Genomic DNA, 19,157 nt, shown 5'->3' with positions numbered 1-19,157 from the left:
TTTGCAGATAACTCTAACTCGTGGTCCAAAAAATTTTTAAAAAAAAGATTTAATTTTTACAGAAGCAATCCGATCCATCTATAGCCTCACAAGTTGATGATAAGTATTATAATTTCTTGAGTGTGGTAACTAATTAATAAAGGATTACCTAATAGGTTATATTCATTTAACAGATGATTTTTGTACTTGTGCATGGTACGGTACTTTGCATGTATTTCAGAAAGAAGACGTCATTAGTATTCGAAGCATCTTTTATATAATGCCTCGAACCCTGAATTTAGATGCGTGATCACCAATCACACTCTTATGTTCATATATAAATGCTTTGAAACGATAAACATAAATCTAAAAGGAAAATTATATTAAGTACAACAAAATAGAGGGCTTGTTTATTGTTCCGATGGAAAGAACAACCTATGATTAGTTTTTTGAGAAATTTTTCAAATGAACAATTTCAACGAATCTTTCAATTTCTTATGTTCAACTCTATGTATTTCTCTATTCATGGAGCACAGGAATGACTATAACAGAGTTTCTGTTATTCGTACTAAGAACTATTCTAAGAATGTAAAAACAAGAACAAGAAACATCTTAAATTTTTTTTTTTTTTTTAAAACAACTAATTAAAACTAAATTACCAAACAAGTTTTTTAGTTTTCTAAAATAAAAAATTGTTTTCAAAACAAAAACTGAAGGCTATACATTTATAGTAGATTTTCTGTAATCTATACAAACCCAATTGTTTCATTGAACACGCATAAATTTTCTGCACCAAGCCAGGTCCTTCACCTTGGGTCACTAAGAAAAATGGAAAGAACATTACTACCAGGATATGAAAACACACAAGGTGCATGATTTGAAGAAGACGACCATGCTTATAAAAGCCTCAAATCATTCGGAACCAAAGACCCAATAATCAACCAGCTAAAGCTTGTATAAACATTAATCGACATGGAAGAAGTAGTCACCGAGGTTGTCATTGTAGGTGCTGGGCCTTCTGGTCTTGCAACCTCAGCTTGTCTAAAACAGCATTCGATTCCTCATATAATCCTTGAGAAAGATGATTGTAATGTTTCTCTTTGGAGAAAACATACTTACGATCGAGTCAAGCTTCACTTGGCCAAAGAATTCTGTTCTTTACCCTTAATGCCTCACTCGCCTTCCAGCCCAACATTTCTGACCAAAACTGAATTCCTTAACTACATCGACAACTATGTCAGTCATTTCAACATAAATCCTCGTTACAATCGAATGGTTGATTTCGCTGGGTTCGATGAAGTTAAGAAGATGTGGAGGATTGAAACGACGAATAATACTAAAGAAGCTGGAGGGTGTCGTGAAGCTTACGTGGCCAAGTACGTGGTGGTGGCGACTGGTGAGAATAGCGAAGGGTATATTCCTGAGCTGAGTGGATTGGACAGCTTCGAAGGTGAGATAGTTCACTCGAAGAATTACAAGAACGGTTCAAAGTATAAGGGAAAAGAGGTTCTAGTTGTTGGCTGCGGAAATTCTGGGATGGAGATTGCTTATGATCTTAATGACTTTAAAGCTCGAACTTCCATTGTTATCAGAAACCCTGTGAGTTTCCTTAACTTCCATTGTTATCATATTTCAAATGTTATATGTGTGTGTGTAAATATATATATACACACACGATTGATGATTTGTTTGTATATATAGGTGCATGTGGTTACAAAAGAAATGGTGCATCAAGGCATGTCGATGTTGAAATATTTGCCGATTCAAAAGGTGGACGCTTTTATAACGTTTCTTGCAAACTTTGAGTATGGTGATCTCTCCACTTATGGTATTCATCGACCAGACCAAGGACCGTTCTTCCTTAAAAAAACCACTGGCAGGTCTCCTGTCATTGACATTGGTACCGTTCAAAAGATCATTGACGGAGAAATTAAGGTTTTGTATCGTCATTATTACATTCAAAACTTCTTCTTTATCTGATCTCTCTGTATATGTGCAATCGGTTAATATAAAATACCAGTATTTAAATGCTTTCTCATGTATATGTATGCGTGCTGTGCAGGTCATTTCTACCGGAATAAAGAGAATTGAGAAGAAGAAGGTGATATTTGAGAACAATATGGAGAAAGATTTTGATGTGATCGTGTTCGCCACTGGGTTTAAAAGCGTAGCTAATAATTGGCTCAAGGTAGTAATTCAGCTCCTTTTTAATGGAAGTTCATATGTAAGTAACGATTAAATATTTGAATTTTCTTACAAGGAGAGGTTTTGATTGATGTAGGACTATAAGTATGTTTTGAACGAGAAAGGGATGCCAAAGAACGAAGCTCCGGGTCATTGGAAAGGAGAGAAGGGGATATACTGTGCAGGACTTTCAAGGAACGGTCTTTTTGGAGTTTCCATGGACGCAGAGGCTATTGCAGATGACATCAATCTCACTCTCAAATTGGCGGCTTAGGCTTTTCGAAACCTCTCTCTTTTTTTCTTGTCATTTTTTCTTTCTTTTTTTTCTTCTAATTATCGGATTAATTTTCAACTGTTGAGATTTAAATCTTTTTAAAATTATTATTAAAATATTAAATATAAAAACAAATAAATTATAAATTATAAACTCTATTAAACTTTAATTCTAATGATTTTCAAATTCATTAAATATTTTTAAAATTTTCTTATAAATAGTTTATAAAAATTAAAATCTCAACTGTCGAAATATGTAATCCAATAATTAAAAAAAAAAAAAAGAGGGAAGAAGATAGAAAGGAAAGAGAAGAGGTTTTGAACCAATACTATAATTCATGAGATTACCTATATATTTGGGAAATTTGAGGATTTTGTTTGTTTTGCTGGGGGAGTTTGGGGTTTTCATGAGAATTTTAATTCTCATAGATACTCTCATTTACCAACGCCAATACTTCTTTTTATAATAAATATGGCTAGCTCCATTATATGGCAGAGATTATACAACAATAACAAAATATAAGAGTACTGATCTCTTTTCATACCTAAAGGGAAAATTGATTTAGAAAAAAAATGGTTATCTTCATGCTTTGAAACTTGTAAAAACCTGCAATTTATTATAGAGAAGGACTTCAACAAAATAGATAATTAAAATAATGGTGTAAATTGAGTAAAAAGAGAGAAAGTATATTAAGAGGAATTATGATAGTTACTCTTGATCCTAATATAAGATTCATTTGATAATTTTTGTATAAAACTAAATATAATAATTAAGCTTGATTAGGGATTTTTTACATATAAATATTAAATTTTAATCGTTAAATAGTATCTTATTGAAAGCAATGAAATAGAATTTGAGAACTCGGGTTATTGTTTCGTATTGAAATTTGAAAAAGACATGCCTGGAGATCTCTGTAATATCTTGTCAACTGAAAATTCAAATAACTATATGGGAGCTTATTATGCTGTATAGAGTTTAAGAAGTTTGAAGAGCAATGATTCTCATTAATACCGTATGGCATAAAAAATCATTTTATTTTTATATAATTATTTTTGTAGCGATATACCGTCAGTAGTACCCCATTCCCTAACTAGAAAATACCGAAAATAACCAACAGGCAAAAGAAATTCATTTTTATATAATTATTTGATATTTAGTACTTTTGAGTTTTGAGTCATATTTAAAACTTGTTATTTTTACAATTATAGTGTTTCACTTTATAATTGAATTTCTTTTACTCCACCGTGCCAAAATAAAACATTTGTTTATTTGGACAATGAACACAGTTTTTGTTATTTGTGATGCATATATTGATATATTGATTTTTGTGATGCATATATTGATATATTGATTTAGTTTTGAATTAATAATTAATCAATAATTGGTATGGAGCTAGGAATTGGAATATTTTTTCGGCCGAGAGAAATTAAGTTTTTTTTTTTTTTTTGACCTGAAGGAGAAATTAAGTTATTAACGGGGAAGCGGACATAAACCCACCACAAATCCAGAATGCAAAACCCAGATGAAGTCACTTGAATTCACTCGGAGTTTCCCGGCGATTGGTGGGATAAAGGGTAAAAGCAAGTAATGAGAGGTAGAGACGCAGAATTCTTTTGCGGCCAAACATGAATTCCCCATTCCCCAACACTGTTGATATTCTTCACTCTTCAAAGCTCGTATCTAGCTCTAAAGCCCTCTTCGGCTATTTCCCGCCATTTTTCTCTCGATTTTCTTATCGTAAACGCGTTCCGAGGACCAGATTACGGTATAGCAAGCCTTGCACTAGTCACAGGACGATTAGAATAACTGCTTACAAAGCTTCGGATTCAACTTCCAGTCTTACTGTAACCCAGAATGAGGAAGAAGAAGATGCTGAGTCCGTTAAGCTATTCGAGGTTGATTTTTTCACTCCCTTTACCACTTTCTCTGTTCTGTTGTATTGAATGGAAACAATGGAAAAAAAGTGAAGAGCGTAACATAGTTCTGAAAATGGCAACTTCGTTGCCTGTATGCTATCCTTTGTTCTGTTATTTTGTAAATAACTAAATTGGAGTGGGACGGTAAGCCACATTGAGAAAGTTTCGCTGATGAATTTGACATTCGGAAGAAAATAGAGTTTCTTGGAGTTGATACATGGGCAATTTAAAGTAATGAACCTCTTCGAATTTTCGATAGGAATGCATCAGAAATGGGGTATCTGTAAAACAGAGGGAGTTGGAGTTCTGCCTGAATCTGACTCCACCTCTGGCATTAGAATGTTGCTTCTTCTTTTCTTCTTCTTTTTCCCTAGGCCTTTCACTGATCCTTGAAAACTTGGGCTTCTTTCCTTTTTCCGTTCTTGAGTGTTTTTGGGCGGGGGACGTGGGGGTTCTTGGTTTGGACTTTTCTGATCAGTAGAGTGCGACGGGACCGAGCGGGAGAAGTTTCGACTCCCGTATGTAATATGGTCTTGTTATGGAGCAAGTGATTGTGGATCATTCCTTTTTGGTGGAATACTTGGAGTTCTCCTTCATGTGAGAAGTAGTGTTGGTTAGAAAAAAATTGAAGTATAGGCTTTGTCACTTAGAGTGTTTGGTACCAAGGGTTGGCCACATCTGGTATGCCTTTGAGAAGCGAATTACATTTGAGACAGATATTTATACGAAACTTTTTGGTTTTCAGTTTCTCATTTTTGCCGTTGCGTCTTAGAGGTACAACTTTCTCTTATTTGGCGTAATTTGTTGGAAGCTGTTACATGTTCATGTGATGACAAGGATATCACATTTTGAACTTTCAAAATATTGAGAATAATATAAATATGATATCTTTCAGAAACTGAAGGAGGCTGAAAGGAAAAGAATAAATGACTTGGAAGAATTTGAGAACAAGGCTAATGTGCAGTTAGAGAGGCAGCTTGTTATGGCTTCATCTTGGAGCAGAGCTTTATTGACTATGCGTGGCAAACTAAAGGGTACTGAGTGGGACCCAGAGACCTCACACAGGATAGACTTCAGTGATTTTCTGAGACTACTTGATTCAAATAATGTCCAGTTTATAGAGTACTCAAATTATGGGCAAAACTTATCAGGTAGATTATTTATTTTTTCAGATTACTTTACTGAACACTGATTTCTGACGAGTTTTGATTGGCAATTACATATCAGGTGGTCACTGACTTTAAATGCTAGCAAGAAAATATATTAGAACAAACTATAGTTCGTGCTACTTTTGTTTTCACTTTTCAGTCCATAGGATGGTTTACCGACATAACATAGCTCAGTGTGAATATCATGTTATGATATTTCATGCTAAATATTGAATGTTTAATTCAGTACATTACATGGTTGATCCATCCAGTTCGATATTCTGCACTATTTTTTATAGTGCATTAATCATATCTAAGTAAAGGAAAAATCCTTGGCCTTGTATACTTAAGTGCTTGTTTCCAATCAAATATATGGAATTTTTTTATATATTATTTATTCTATAACAAAATATTGTTATTATATTATTAACACTTTAAAATCTACTTGTTCTGATTTGATTGGTAAGTATATAAGGTTAAGTGCTAAGTCTAGTCCTTATGTTAATAATCTAAATATATTGGTAAACGAAGGCTTTGTTTGGAACTTTTGGAGAGGAGGGGATGGAATGGTAAGGGAAGGGATGGAATGAGAAAAGATGAATACATTGTAAGTGATAAAGACGAACTCTCCACTCCTGACCTAGTTTCATTATAAAAAAATGGACAACAGTGGCTCTATAACAAATGAACTTCAGAATTGGCACTACTCATCAAGTCTATCACAATGTGCAATTTTCTCTTGGTGTTTATAGTGGCAAGGAAAAGGCTAAAGAAGGATATAAAATGATCAAGTGTGAATCTCTTTGTCAGAGATTGCTTGTAATTGTGAGTGGATGCGTGTAGATTTTGCCTTTTTGTATTTTTATTTTTTGTTTTTCAATAACCAGGGGAAAAAATCACTAATGCTGTGACGCACTGAGTTCTATAATCATACAAAAATTGTTAGTAGAATGCTTAAACTGTCCTTCCATATTTGCTGCTCCATACAATCTTGTTTTGAAAAACAAGTTTTCTTTTTGGTGAAAGCCTCATGTCGAATATTTATTGACTCAATTATGCAGTGATTCTACCGTATTATAAGAATGGCAATTCATCAGGAACTGAAGCGGATCCTAAGGATATTGTGTTTCGGCGTCATGTAGTTGACCGAATGCCAATAGATTGCTGGAATGATGTTTGGAGAAAGCTGCATCAACAAGTTGTTAATGTTGATGTTATTAATGTGGATGCTGTACCTGCAGAAATATACTCAACCATTGCAACCGCAGTCATATGGTCTATGCGGCTTGCTCTAGCTGTTGGTTTTTATGTATGGATTGATAATTTGATGAGACCAATATATGCAAAGTTGATACCTTGTGATTTGGGAAATCCTAGTCCACAAGCTAGGCAGCCACTTGAGCTACGTACACTAGGATCACTAGGCAAGAGCCGGTAGGTGGAGAACTTTTCTTTTTTCCTTTTACCTGTTCCACTTTTTAGCTGGAGCTTGACTTTTGTTGCATACGTCAAGGTTTTAGGTCTTTAATGTGTCCATTGTTCTACTTATAGTTATGAGAAGTAAAGGATGTGCCCTATTATATGATCTTTATTGAATGCTTTATGCTTTTTTCTTAGGTAGTTCTTTAATATTATCAATTCATGATTTTGGAAAAAATATTTGTCAACATTTTTGGAGGTAATAGGACCATTTATGGGATGCTGTTCATTTTCTTTTGGTTAACACTAGGTGAAGAGGGGTGGCTATTTGGACAGCTGCTTATTATTTAATTTGGAAACTTATTCGGAACTTCATATGCTTTATTCTTAAACCATGCTCAAAAGTCAGATCAGTCTGCAGAGCACTGCTGTATGCTATTGACATCCTAAAAGCTAAGCAACTTAAGGCACTGTTATGAACTTAACCTGCGGGCTTGCTTTAGCTTCACCATAGAGTCAAAAATCATCTGGAATAATAGCCACTTTCAGCTATGCCTTTAAAGGGTTTCAATTGTGCTGCTTATAATTATTTTGATATTCGCTTGGTTGCAGAATCACAGTGGGCAGGACACTGTGTCTCCCTATCTTGGGCTTGCCTAAACATTTGTTATTTATTATATTTCTTTTTCTTCATTATATTCAAGAGAATTGAAAAGAAAAAACATATCTGTAGGTTTTTTTCACTATCTAGAATTTTGTTGATGCTTCTTTGATTAGAAAGTTCAACATTTTTGCAAGATTTTAAGTAATATGAATTCTGGTTTTCAAGTGACAGGTTCATGATAACTGATTATGTCTTGAAATTAGTTGGAAAGTCAAAGTGCAGAGTGCAGTTATTTTCAATGCTGAAAGAAAAAAGAATTTCATGACAATGCCTGCTATTAAGATCTAATTTTTCTGGTTTCCCTCAGGGCTAAATTTATATCTGCAGAAGAAAGAACTGGTGTTACATTTGAAGATTTTGCTGGCCAGGAATATATAAAAAGGGAACTACAAGAGATTGTCCGAATTTTAAAGAATGAAGAGGAGTTTCAAGACAAAGGAATTTATTGTCCAAAAGGTGTGCTTCTCCACGGGCCTCCTGGAACTGGCAAAACATTGCTGGCTAAGGCTATTGCCGGTGAAGCAGGGCTGCCTTTTTTTGCAGCAAATGGCACTGATTTTGTAGAGGTGTTGCCTATTCTCTAATGTTATTCATTAAATTGAAGAAAGTTACAAGAAAGAGCATTTGAATTTTATCACAGAAAATAATGTAGTTGGGAACTCAAGTTACTGGTTACTGTTGAAAGTTCAACTCCAAAATCATGAAATCTTCTAAAGGACAGGGATGGAGATTCTGTATAAGCTGGGCAACAAAGTCAAATGACTAGATGTGGGGCCATGTACTGCATGGAGTCTAAGAAATAAGTTCCACTATTTATGGCTTCAACTCCCATAAAATTTAATATATACTCCCTTCGTTCCCTTTTACAAGCTCTTGTTAACTACTTTACGTAAGTTAAGAATGTTAGTTGAAATTAGTTTTTTTTTTTTTGGGGGTTAAAATTTCAAAATTACCGTCAACAAAAGTCATTATTTATAGGAGTTTTGTTGGTTAATTAGGAAGTTTTATTGTTAGTTAGGATATTAGGTTGAAAAAAACCATACTTTGGGGAAAAGATGTTATATTATAAAGAAGTCCTTATGAGGACCAGAGGGAGTATATTGATAATTGATATTGATGATTAGTAATTAGTTGATGTTTCACTGCCTAATAGCTAGCCCTTCTCATAAAACACAGACAAGTTTTGCGCAGAAAAAAGTACGATAACTTGTTTCATCTGTTTTTTATCCTCACGTTGTTCTTTGATAATGCAGATATGCTTTGCTGTATCTGTTTTTTTCATCTTAGTAATTCAAGTTAGAAAGCAATTGGTTGGTTTAACTTCTCTGCTCAGATGTTTGTAGGGGTTGCTGCATCACGTGTTAAAGACCTTTTTAACAATGCCAGATCATTTGCACCTTCGATCATTTTTATTGATGAGATAGATGCTATTGGGAGCAAGCGGGGAGGACCAGATATTGGCGGAGTAAGATATAAACAATCTTTTCACTCCTGCGGCTATGGATGTATAGAATGTCAAAGAAAATTATTTATTTATGTTCTAGAGCATTTTTAGGATTTATTTCATGACATTACTCTTCATATATTACAAAATTTTCCTGAGACTCAAATCATTCTACTGAGCTAGTTTGGTTCTGAAATTTTTATGTATCTTCCAGTTAAATGCAATTGCACACGGATATAAAATTTAGTGGTCTTCAGTAATATTGATAAGTTGATACTCAGCTTAAAGTAATTATATTTTCATCCAACAATTTTGGATGAGTACTGAATTTGGTGAATGTGTGCACAAGATGTGATAAAGTTTATGGTGGCATAAATCTGCTGCTATCAATCTTCATCACTATAGTGTCAGCCATGTATTTAGGCAGGGTATTGGGTAATTTTCTGGTGGAGCCAGACATATCAAGCTTCTGAACACAGGATACAAGTGCTTTATATACTCTCGTCAATCCTCAACAGTTACAAGAAGCCATGCTCTCAAATATTTCTGGTCAGTGTGTGAAATAAAAAATGGCAACTTCTTTGGATGATTGAGAGAGAGGGAACAAGAAAATTACATTTATTTATACTTTCAGGCTTACAGTGCTATGCGTTTTAAAGATAGAGGTGTTAATAAAGGTATCAATGGTGGTGAATACATGATATTTTATGGGGCACTGATTCCTTACTTCCATTCCATGCCAGCCATTTATGTGTTTTGGTTCTTCTTGGGCTATATTGATGACAGAAAAGCATTTCATTTATTCACTGCGAAACCTGATTTTTGTTTTGCCTAAGTCATACTTTCCTTTCTTCACTCACTTCACTATGCTCCCTTGTTTCCACCAATGAAACCTCTGTTTGCAATTGCGCTATATAGGGTGGGGCGGAAAGAGAACAAGGCTTACTTCAAATTCTGACTGAGATGGATGGATTTAAAGTTTCTACGGAACAGGTATGCTTCTAAATAGTTTTCAATATCATAAGAAGCTTATTCTTTTCTAATGTGCTAAGCTTGAAACTTGAGTTTTAGGTGCTTGTAATTGGTGCAACAAATAGATTGGATATTCTTGATCCTGCTCTCCTGAGGAAGGGTCGTTTTGATAAGATTATCAGAGTTGGCTTACCATCTAAAGATGGAAGATTGGCCATTTTAAAGGTTTTTTTTTTTTTTTTTTTCCGGTTTGGGAAGGGCATGATCTTTACATGCATTTTGGGATACTTGCTTTCTTTAAGTTTTTTTCTCATTGATTCTTCTTTTATGCGTTCTAGGTGCATGCCAGAAATAAATTTTTCCGTTCAGAAGAGGAAAAGGAGATACTACTAAACGAAGTTGCTGAGCTCAGTGAAGATTTTACTGGGGCAGAGCTACAAAATATATTGTAACTAATTTTTAATTGAGTCCATGGTAATCCTCTGTCAATCTGACATGCATATTGATTCATCATGAGTTATATCGCAGGAATGAAGCTGGAATTTTGACAGCCAGGAAGGATTTGGATTACATTGGACGGGAAGAGCTACTTGAGGCTTTAAAGAGGGTTGGTGTTTTACCCCACCTTTTTTTGGATCTAAATGGCAATAATTTTTCCTATTATGTGCTTGATGCATTCCTTTTTATTTGTCGTAAAATTCATGTCCCCTAAATTATCTTATGGATTTACAGCAAAAAGGAACATTTGAAACTGGGCAAGAGGATAGTGCTGAAGTTCCTGAAGAATTGAGACTGAGATTGGCTTACAGGGAAGCAGCTGTTGCTGTTCTTGCATGTTACTTTCCTGAACCCCACCGTCCTTTCGTTGAGGTTGGGGCTGAGATATTTCTATGTTTTGTTTTGCAAGTTCATTGTATTGGAGAAATGATGATTCACTGCTGTGTTTATGGTGTTGCAGACCAACATAAATTCCATCAGCAGCCAACCAAATATGCAGTATGTGGAAGCTCCTGGAAAGGTTTTTGCAAGGAAATCAGATTACATAAATTCTATAGTGCGTGCTTGTGCCCGTAAGTTGTTATGAGTTTCTGATTTATTGTCTTGTAGATGTTTCTTAAACAGTTCAAGCTTCTTTTCACTGGATAGTCATTTATCTCAGTACTATTGACAGAACCAGTTGTCTAGGTTTGAGTTGAGATAGTGATGAAGACTAAGGTAATATGAAATGCCTAAGACCCACATTGAGTAGTATGAGATGCTCTATGTGGTACTCCCTCTGTTTCAATCTATAAGACGTGTTAGGAACAAATTGTGAAGACCAATAAACCTCATTAAATACAGTTTGAAACCTTTTTTTTTTTTTTTGGGAAAAAAGTAGAAACTTCCAAAACTGCCCTTCATTCGAAACTAACCTCTAATTAACTCACGCTAAATTAATGAAGGATAGTTTTGGAACAAGGTCATTAATGAATCACAGTTTCGCCAAAACATCTTATGACATGAAACATTAAACTACTCTGAAAATGTCTTCTAGATGTCTAGTTATTGGGGGAGCTTCTCCTTCCCACCACGCTATTGATCAATTGGTATTAGAAACAGTGTTTAGTGTCTCTCATAAGGGCTACATGCATAGGGTTCTAACTCGTGAAGGGTTCTGATCAATGAGAATGTTGAGTGAAGTGTTATTAATTGAAGAGTTTAGAGTGTAGCCAGTGTATGTTGACTCTCAGTGGGGCCAATTGATTGAGACTAAGGTAGTATGAGATGTCTAAGTTCTACATTGAGTAGTATGGGATAATCTGGGTTATTTTAATGAATTGGTTCTCCTAGCACTAGGTAAAGTCTTTTGCTTAATGTGAGAGTCATTGAAGTTGTCATCTACCACACTATGATTCACAAAAATCACCTTATGAAAGTTAGTTCCATGTAGGTTTCTTAAGAAGTTGAACATTTAGAGAACTGATCTATTTTATTGTGTTGAGTTATATAGTTGGGAAGTCTTTTAAAACCAGAAGATATTTATAGATTTGAGAAAGAATTACTTGGATGATATGGAACATGAAATTATATGGGAGAATGGTGGTCTTGAAAGCTTTTGAGTGAAATTAGGAACTAAATCTGTTCTGCAGTTTAATTGTTGGTTCATCATCTCTGATCTTTTACGTGCACTTCCCTGCCCCTTTTTATGATTTGTAGCAAGAGTAATTGAGGAGGAGATGTTTGGGATTGACAACTTGTGCTGGATCTCTACAAATGCAACGCTGAAAGCTTCAAGGCTTGCTGAATTTTTAATTCTGCAGACGGGAATGACTGCATTTGGGAAAGCATTCTACAGAAATGAACGTGATCTTGTGCCTAATGTATGTGGAGAGTCCGACTGTAACAGCTACTTTTACAACATGTTTTCTGGGACTTTACAGAAGTGTTTATATTACAATTATAGCAAGACTAAAGGTAAATTGTTTACAACAGTTAACAATGAAGCTTGAAGCACTCCGAGATGAGTATATGCGTTATGCTGTGGAGATATGTTCATCAGTGCTACGAGAGCACCATTCAGCTGTTGAGACAATCACAGGTCTCATTCTGTGCTTATTTGCTCATTAACAAGATGGGCTTTGTCTTTCAGTAGCTTCATTTAATTCACATTGTAGTAGTTAAGATCTGAGCTGTGACAATTAGGCTTACTACAAGGTAGGCTAGCAGGTTTTGGTGAAGTTTCATGTAGAAAGTTCGTGAAAACTGACAAGACTATTCCACGCTCACCATTGTGCAGATATTTTGCTTGAAAAGGGACAAATTAATGCTGAGGAAATCTGGGAAATTTATAGGAGAGCTCCTCGTGTAGCTCAGGTACAGTCCTAACTTTGGCAGCAAATGATTGTCCTGTTCTTTAATTGCTCACTATCTTCAATATTTTTTTTGTGATGTCAATCTTATTTTTCCCCCCCTTCATTTCTTGCTTAGCCTAATGTAAGTCCAGTCGATGAATATGGAGCACTTATTTATGCTGGACGATGGGGAATCCATGGTATCTCTCGTCCAGGGAGGGTTACATTTGCACCAGGCAACGTTGGGTTTTCAACTTTTGGGGCACCCCGGCCGACAGAGGTGCATGCAAAAGCATGTTCTCTTAGTTCTATAAGCTGCCTTATCCTTCTCATTTAGTTGACAAACGATTTTCTCTATTTCTTGTTCCCCATTTTACTGCAGACCCAAATTGTCAGTGATGAAACTTGGAAACTGGTAGATGATATCTGGGATAAGAGGGTACAGGAAATTAAAGATGAAGCTTCAAAGGAGGTTCAAGAAGACGAAGAAAAACCACAACTTTTGATGGCAAGCCATTTCCTTTGAGAGAATTTGTCTCCCGCGGCTTCAGGTTCATGGGCATCTATCTTATCACATTTTGGTAATCTTTTATTGTCTGTTCTGTTTTCTTCTTGCGGGAGTATCAGAATAAGGTGACAGCTAATGGCCAAAAGGCAGGAAAACATAAAAATAAAAGTAAAAACACCCATTGGAAATAGATTGAGTTGACAATTATAAACACTTTATTGTAACTTCAGTCGCTGTTGCCATCTGCCATCAAATGGGGAAAAGAATCTCTGATCACCATTGAACTCGTCAGAGAAGTAGCAGTGATTCACCTCCACCCCTCCCCCCTTTTTTCAGGCGTAATTTTCCTTGACCTTTTGTAAAGAAAATTCCACCCAGGGACCCAGATGAAGTGATAATTACTTGAAAGGATTTTGGAGTTCATAACTGCTCTAAAATATCAAATTTATCCTCGGTACTTACCAAACTGCTCTGAAATATCAAATTTATCCTCGGTACTTACCAAATTCCTAGGTTTTCTATGGTTCTTCAAACCTAGAGAGTATGGGTAGTAATTTTGACAGGCAATGATGATACGTGATAATTATGATCATTTAAGGTAATTTTGAATCTTGGAGAGTATTTATCATTCTATACTGGTCCATGATTGAAAATTTCCTTTTTATTAAAATAAAAACTGCTTAGAGGAACCTATGATGATATAAGGAAGTTTTCCTTATTATTAAGTTGGAAAAACGTAAACATCTCAACTTGTCATGCATATTACTTCTTCGCTATCGCATAATAATACCCATCAATCCGATTGTTTTCTGCGCAGCATTTTGAGCTCATAGGGCTTACTTCAGAGGGAACAAGGTTCATAGCGGTTGCAGAATCTCATTAAATTTTGTCGGAGGTAGTATTGACGTTTGACATTGAGCCACAAAAGAGGCACTGAGGCTTCCAGTTTGAGCCCGAGCAAATTGCAAGTCTATGGAAGAGTTGTGACTATTCAAATAGTTCTATTGGTCTTTAACTTGAGAAATCAAATTTCTCATAGGGATACGTCATTGGGTATCTCCAACAAAAGCATCAGAATAATTCTACAGGAATAATTTGTTTTTATTATAGATGTACCATGACCACATGAGTTTCTATTGTATTCTTAGTCTTCTATAGCAAAATTTTCAAGGAATCCCATTGCTGTAAATTAATTTCTGTTGTATACTCCTTGACGATGATGGCAGGGTTCTTTTATCATTTTTGGGGCGTAGGATATGCACATTATGAGTTTCTCATATAGGTAAGCTGGTGGCGTGGCATCAAAAAATGATTTTGATGAGTTTCACAGCACCAATACCTGCCCTTGCACTGGTACCCTATCTCTTCATCAATTGCATTTACAGATTCACATCTAGCGGCCACCTCCTCAGATGCATAATGTCTCCAAGTTCCGAGTTCTTGCTTGAATTATTTGGAAGTGGCTTTATGTTTTCCATAAACCATTAGGCCTACAATAAGAAAATGGGATGCTGGTCAAAAAGTAAGAAAATGAGATCTTTCATTGATCTCTGCTCAATCCATTCCCCCCTCCCAAAAAAAAAGAAAATCGCAATTGAAGATCATGAAATTTTAAAAACACAAATAGAGATCCGTGACAACTTTATGAAAGACCCTAAAAAAAAATTTTTAAAAAAAATCCCTACTTGTATTTTTCAAATTCTAGGATTTTTTTTTGTGATTTTCGCCAAAAAAAACACAAAAAAGGGCTTTTATATATATATATATATATATATATATGTAACTACACAATATAATTTAAGTTCAAGTTCTCTAAGTTTTCTGAGAAAAATGTGGATTTAAAAGCCGTGTATCTATATAATTGCTTAGGGCCAGCAAGTGCACCAATAATTGGCGGTTTCAGCAGCTCTAGACCCTGGGCTGTGGCATTGTGTGAAAACAGGAACGTATGTGAAGGGAACAGACATTGGATTGAGAGTCTGAAGTGTAATTAATTGCGACCCGTGACTCTTGTTCTGTCTATTTCCTATCTGACAAACAATGCCTCATGAGTAGCTTACTACCTTCCAACTAAGCACCTTCCACAGTCACTAAATACAACCACTAAACAACACTTCAATTCTCATTAAAATATACACATGTAATCATTCATGTGTGTGTGTGTGATTTTTTCTTTCTGTTTTTTTTTTCCCAATCTTAATTCAACATCTACTGAAACTACATTTATGACTATATTTCTAGAATCTAGGGGAGGAATATTTCTTTGTTTGGGCCAATGTAATTGTGATTTAATATGTTGATGAAGTTAAAAATAGTTACTTGTGTTTTTTTTTTTTTTTTTACCTGAATGTGTTTAATGTTATTGGAACTTTACATGTTTACATTGTTGATAAAACTCTGTATTTTGTCGTTTCCTTTTGAATGTATTGTGAGAGTGAATCATATTCGACTCATATTACCTTTCGAGTTAAATGGATTTTAATACGCTTGTGACAGTTGTATTCATTATTCAAGATCCCAATCCAATTAATCAACTAAAATTTTTGCTGGTAAAAAAAAAATCAACTAAAATTTTAAAGGGTCAACCTATTTAATTTATGGCCAGTGTGTGTAGACTTGAATAATCTCCGTATGCTAACTGTTTTAATAAGTCGATTCTTAATATAAGACTTATTTTGTGATATAAATTATATTATAAAATGAGTTTTACATTAAGAACCGGAAGAGTGTTTTTTTTAATCCTAATAACTAGATAACTAACTTGTAAATATTACAGTTAGTTAATTATTTGTTAAAAATATCTTAGTTTCCTTAAAATATACTTTTTAATAATTTGCACTAGAACTACTTTGGATAAAAATCCTCTTAAAATTGTCACCAAAAAAAAAATCCTCTTAAAATATGCAATCAATGAGGGTTTATAAATTTAGATTGGAAAATAAATTGAGATTTTATATTTATAACCAAAATAAACTTGTAATTAGTTTTTATATTTCTATTAACAAGGAGATCAAATCTGTGTAAATATTTAATCACAATAGTTTTTGTTTTTGCTTTTTTGTTTTAATACACAATACTTAAATTTGAGGCCTAAGGAAAACACATTGAAACACATCCAAGTACTGCTAATAGTGCTCTACGAATGCTACAAGAAAATAAAAAGGGAATTTCAACCAAGTTCTACACAAGATAAATAATTACTGAAAAGTCTCAATAACAATTTCAACAACCTATAATAACAAGTCTTATAGTGAGAATGACAACCTCTGAGACTTGTTTTTTAATTGTTTTCCTTGCTTGGGACCTCATTATAATTCTCCGAAAAATAAAGTTTTGTCACATGCCTTCTTAATCCCTCTAAAAAAAAATCCCATGACAATCCAAAATCAAAAGAAATGAAAAAATATTTATATGAGACACACACATAAGTCAAGACGTGAGTAGATCTAAAGGAAGAAAAAAAGGAACCGTATAACTCTCCCTCTTGGCTTCATCATTGCCTTAAATTTTCTATACAGTAAGCACCTTCTCTTCCATCTCTTTCTTCTTTATTGTTTCCTCAGCATCTCCTTCTCTGATAATGGCCTCCAAACTCTTTCTTCTTCTACTCTTCCTCTTCCTCTCACCCCTTCTTCAGCCTCAACCATTTGTGAAAGCAGACGCCAAACTGATTCACAAAACCTGCAGAAAGACAAAGTACTACAACCTCTGTTACTCTTCTTTGAAATCTGACCCCACAAGTCCCAACGCAGACCCAAAGGGTCTGGCAGTGATCATGGTTCAGATTGGAACGGCAAACGCAACAGCCACTTCCTCCTACTTGTCGTCTAAGTTGGTTGGGCCTTCAAACGACACGGTCCTGAACAAGGTCCTCAAGGAGTGCTCAGAGAAGTACAGTTATGCTGGTGAAGCTCTTCAAGCTTCTGTGCAGGATCTGGCCAATGAAGAATATGACTATGCTTATATGCGTGTCACTGCAGCTGCAGACTACCCTAATGCTTGTCACAATGCCTTTAAACGCTACCCCAGTTTGGTCTATCCTCCAGAAATCGCTCGTAGAGAAAATGGGTTGAAGCATATCTGTGATGTGGCTATGGGGATTATTGATAAGCTGGTTTGGTATTAGCTCAATCAAAAATACGCCTTCTCTCATTGTAATGCAGAAACATTATATATCTTGTGTTCATCTTTCTGAATCTTATTATCTTATGATATAAGGTGTATATTTGTGTTTTCTCTAGCTCAATGCTCATTCATGCCATTTCTTGCATTTTTTGTGATAACCATCAGTATTGTCGACTGATTTAGATCTGAGCCCATGGCATGCCAAAGGAAGATATTTCCAGAAACTCATACTACTTTTTTTTTTTTTGAGCAAAATTCCAGAAACTCATACTAAAAACTAAGACCATAGTGAAGGGTATAGAGTCTTTGTACTTAATCCAACCTTTTCTTTTTGTTGAGTACATTTGGTATTTGCGTATTGCAAAACATAAAGCTTGATCTAGTGAGAGAGATATCCCTACCGTTAGGGCCTACTTGGTTAGGTTAATCTTGATGGTGCCATGAAATGAGGATTATGCGTGTTGAAAATCTTCCACTAGTAGCAGTGTGTATGAGTTGTGCAAATTAGTTGGGAGATTGATGATGGGTCCATGGATGTTACTGGAAGTCAGGTGACCAAGTTGTTTGTGATTGGTTCCTTCTCAGCACCCTCTCTCCCCCCCCCCCGGGGGTCTTTTTTCTCCTTTAAAAAGATCTTTGAAATAATTGATCCCACCAATGACTCATCGCCTCTTTTGAATTTAATTCCTGTCATTCTCCTTCTTCAAAGCCATACATCAGATAAAGAACTAGGGCTAGGGTAGCCCACTTGTATCCTTGTAAAGTTGGAGCAGGTTTGTTCATCTCTCTCTCTCTCTATATATTTATATATATAATAGTTTCATTGTCAAAGAGATAATAAAGGTAATAGTAAAATGGGGCCTGTGACATGATGATTGAGCCCTACCAACCAGACTCCAATGTGTTCTGTGTTCTTGGATTTCAAGTATTGGGAGCAAGATTAATCATGAACTGGCCTACATCTCATAGTAAAGAACCTCTCACCACATTGCGTCTTGGATGATGTGAGGATTAATTAGTACAGAACAACATAGAGAAGCTGTGGAGGATCCTCCAGGATCATTGAAATTATTATATAGTATAGTGTCCTTCACTGCAAGTCTTGCTGCCTTCACAATGGGAGCTAACTGGAAAAGTAACATTATTTTCAGAGATAAACAATCTCTGTGTGTGTGTGTGTGTGTGTGTGTGTGAGACAAACAAAAAGAATTTAATTTGCAGATTAAAAACTGAAAGCCAACTGTAGAGTCCTTCTTTTAAGGCGTAAACTTGTGCGTAATAAGCTGAAAAGGGGTTTGCTGCTTAAAAGAACCAATACTAACATAGACACATGAAATTTTTTTACTAAAAGCTGGATAAGAATAAATCTTTGGATAACTTTCTTGAAGATGGCTAACACAATAATTAAAAAATAAAAAGGTTAATACCACCAAAGAGTTAACTCTACAGAAACTGACATCTGTCAGTTATATGTACAATTAATTATCAATGGTCCTACTAATTTCTCACACTACATTTAACTATCATTGATTCTTCTTCTCCCCTTTTTCACTTTCAGTTCTTCTCTTTATTTTGGACCTTCTTCAGATCCTTGGTTGGGTTATGGTTTACTGCATCAAAAACAAAATTTGGGCTTTCCGATTTTAAGTTTTTGTTTTATTCTTTATTGGGCCTACTTGAAAGGCCTCATTTT

The 19,157-nt window shown here is 35.1% G+C and overlaps 3 protein-coding genes across 4 annotated transcripts; all 3 read left to right on the top strand.

Annotated features, from left to right (window-relative positions):
- The first annotated feature begins 951 nt into the window (after positions 1-951).
- Positions 952-2,437, top strand: LOC114753416 (probable indole-3-pyruvate monooxygenase YUCCA10). Its single transcript, XM_028942110.1, has 4 exons — positions 952-1,578; positions 1,681-1,914; positions 2,042-2,167; positions 2,261-2,437. Exons 1-4 carry the CDS (start codon positions 952-954, stop codon positions 2,435-2,437), a joined length of 1,164 nt encoding a protein of 387 aa, XP_028797943.1.
- A 959-nt stretch (positions 2,438-3,396) lies between these two features.
- LOC114753744 (cell wall / vacuolar inhibitor of fructosidase 2-like) lies at positions 3,397-17,609 on the top strand. Its single transcript, XM_028942453.1, has 3 exons — positions 3,397-3,410; positions 7,672-7,677; positions 16,858-17,609. The coding sequence occupies exon 3, from the start codon at positions 16,920-16,922 to the stop codon at positions 17,463-17,465; it is 546 nt and encodes a 181-aa protein (XP_028798286.1). The 5' UTR covers positions 3,397-3,410; positions 7,672-7,677; positions 16,858-16,919; the 3' UTR covers positions 17,466-17,609.
- Positions 3,991-14,578, top strand: LOC114753730 (probable inactive ATP-dependent zinc metalloprotease FTSHI 4, chloroplastic). Of its 2 annotated transcripts, none has more exons than XR_003741043.1 (17): positions 3,991-4,332; positions 5,249-5,504; positions 6,563-6,935; positions 7,892-8,150; positions 8,918-9,049; positions 9,947-10,021; positions 10,100-10,225; positions 10,339-10,448; positions 10,529-10,607; positions 10,733-10,870; positions 10,959-11,070; positions 12,197-12,360; positions 12,473-12,578; positions 12,777-12,853; positions 12,968-13,111; positions 13,214-13,412; positions 14,157-14,578. XR_003741043.1 is itself a non-coding variant. In XM_028942445.1 (17 exons), exons 1-16 carry the CDS (start codon positions 4,063-4,065, stop codon positions 13,355-13,357), a joined length of 2,565 nt encoding a protein of 854 aa, XP_028798278.1. In that variant the 5' UTR covers positions 3,991-4,062; the 3' UTR covers positions 13,358-13,382; positions 14,157-14,578. The 2 variants fall into 2 exon arrangements, 1 of the variants encoding a protein (XP_028798278.1); XM_028942445.1 differs by having other exon boundaries at positions 13,214-13,382.
- Positions 17,610-19,157: the final 1,548 nt, after the last annotated feature.

This window comes from Neltuma alba, unplaced genomic scaffold (genome assembly GCF_004799145.2).
Source record: "Neltuma alba isolate B1F8T4 unplaced genomic scaffold, ASM479914v2 tig00001210_pilon, whole genome shotgun sequence".
NCBI lineage: Eukaryota > Viridiplantae > Streptophyta > Magnoliopsida > Fabales > Fabaceae > Neltuma > Neltuma alba.
The sequence above is the reverse complement of the archived record's forward strand: the minus strand, read 5'-3'. Positions and strand labels throughout refer to the sequence as shown.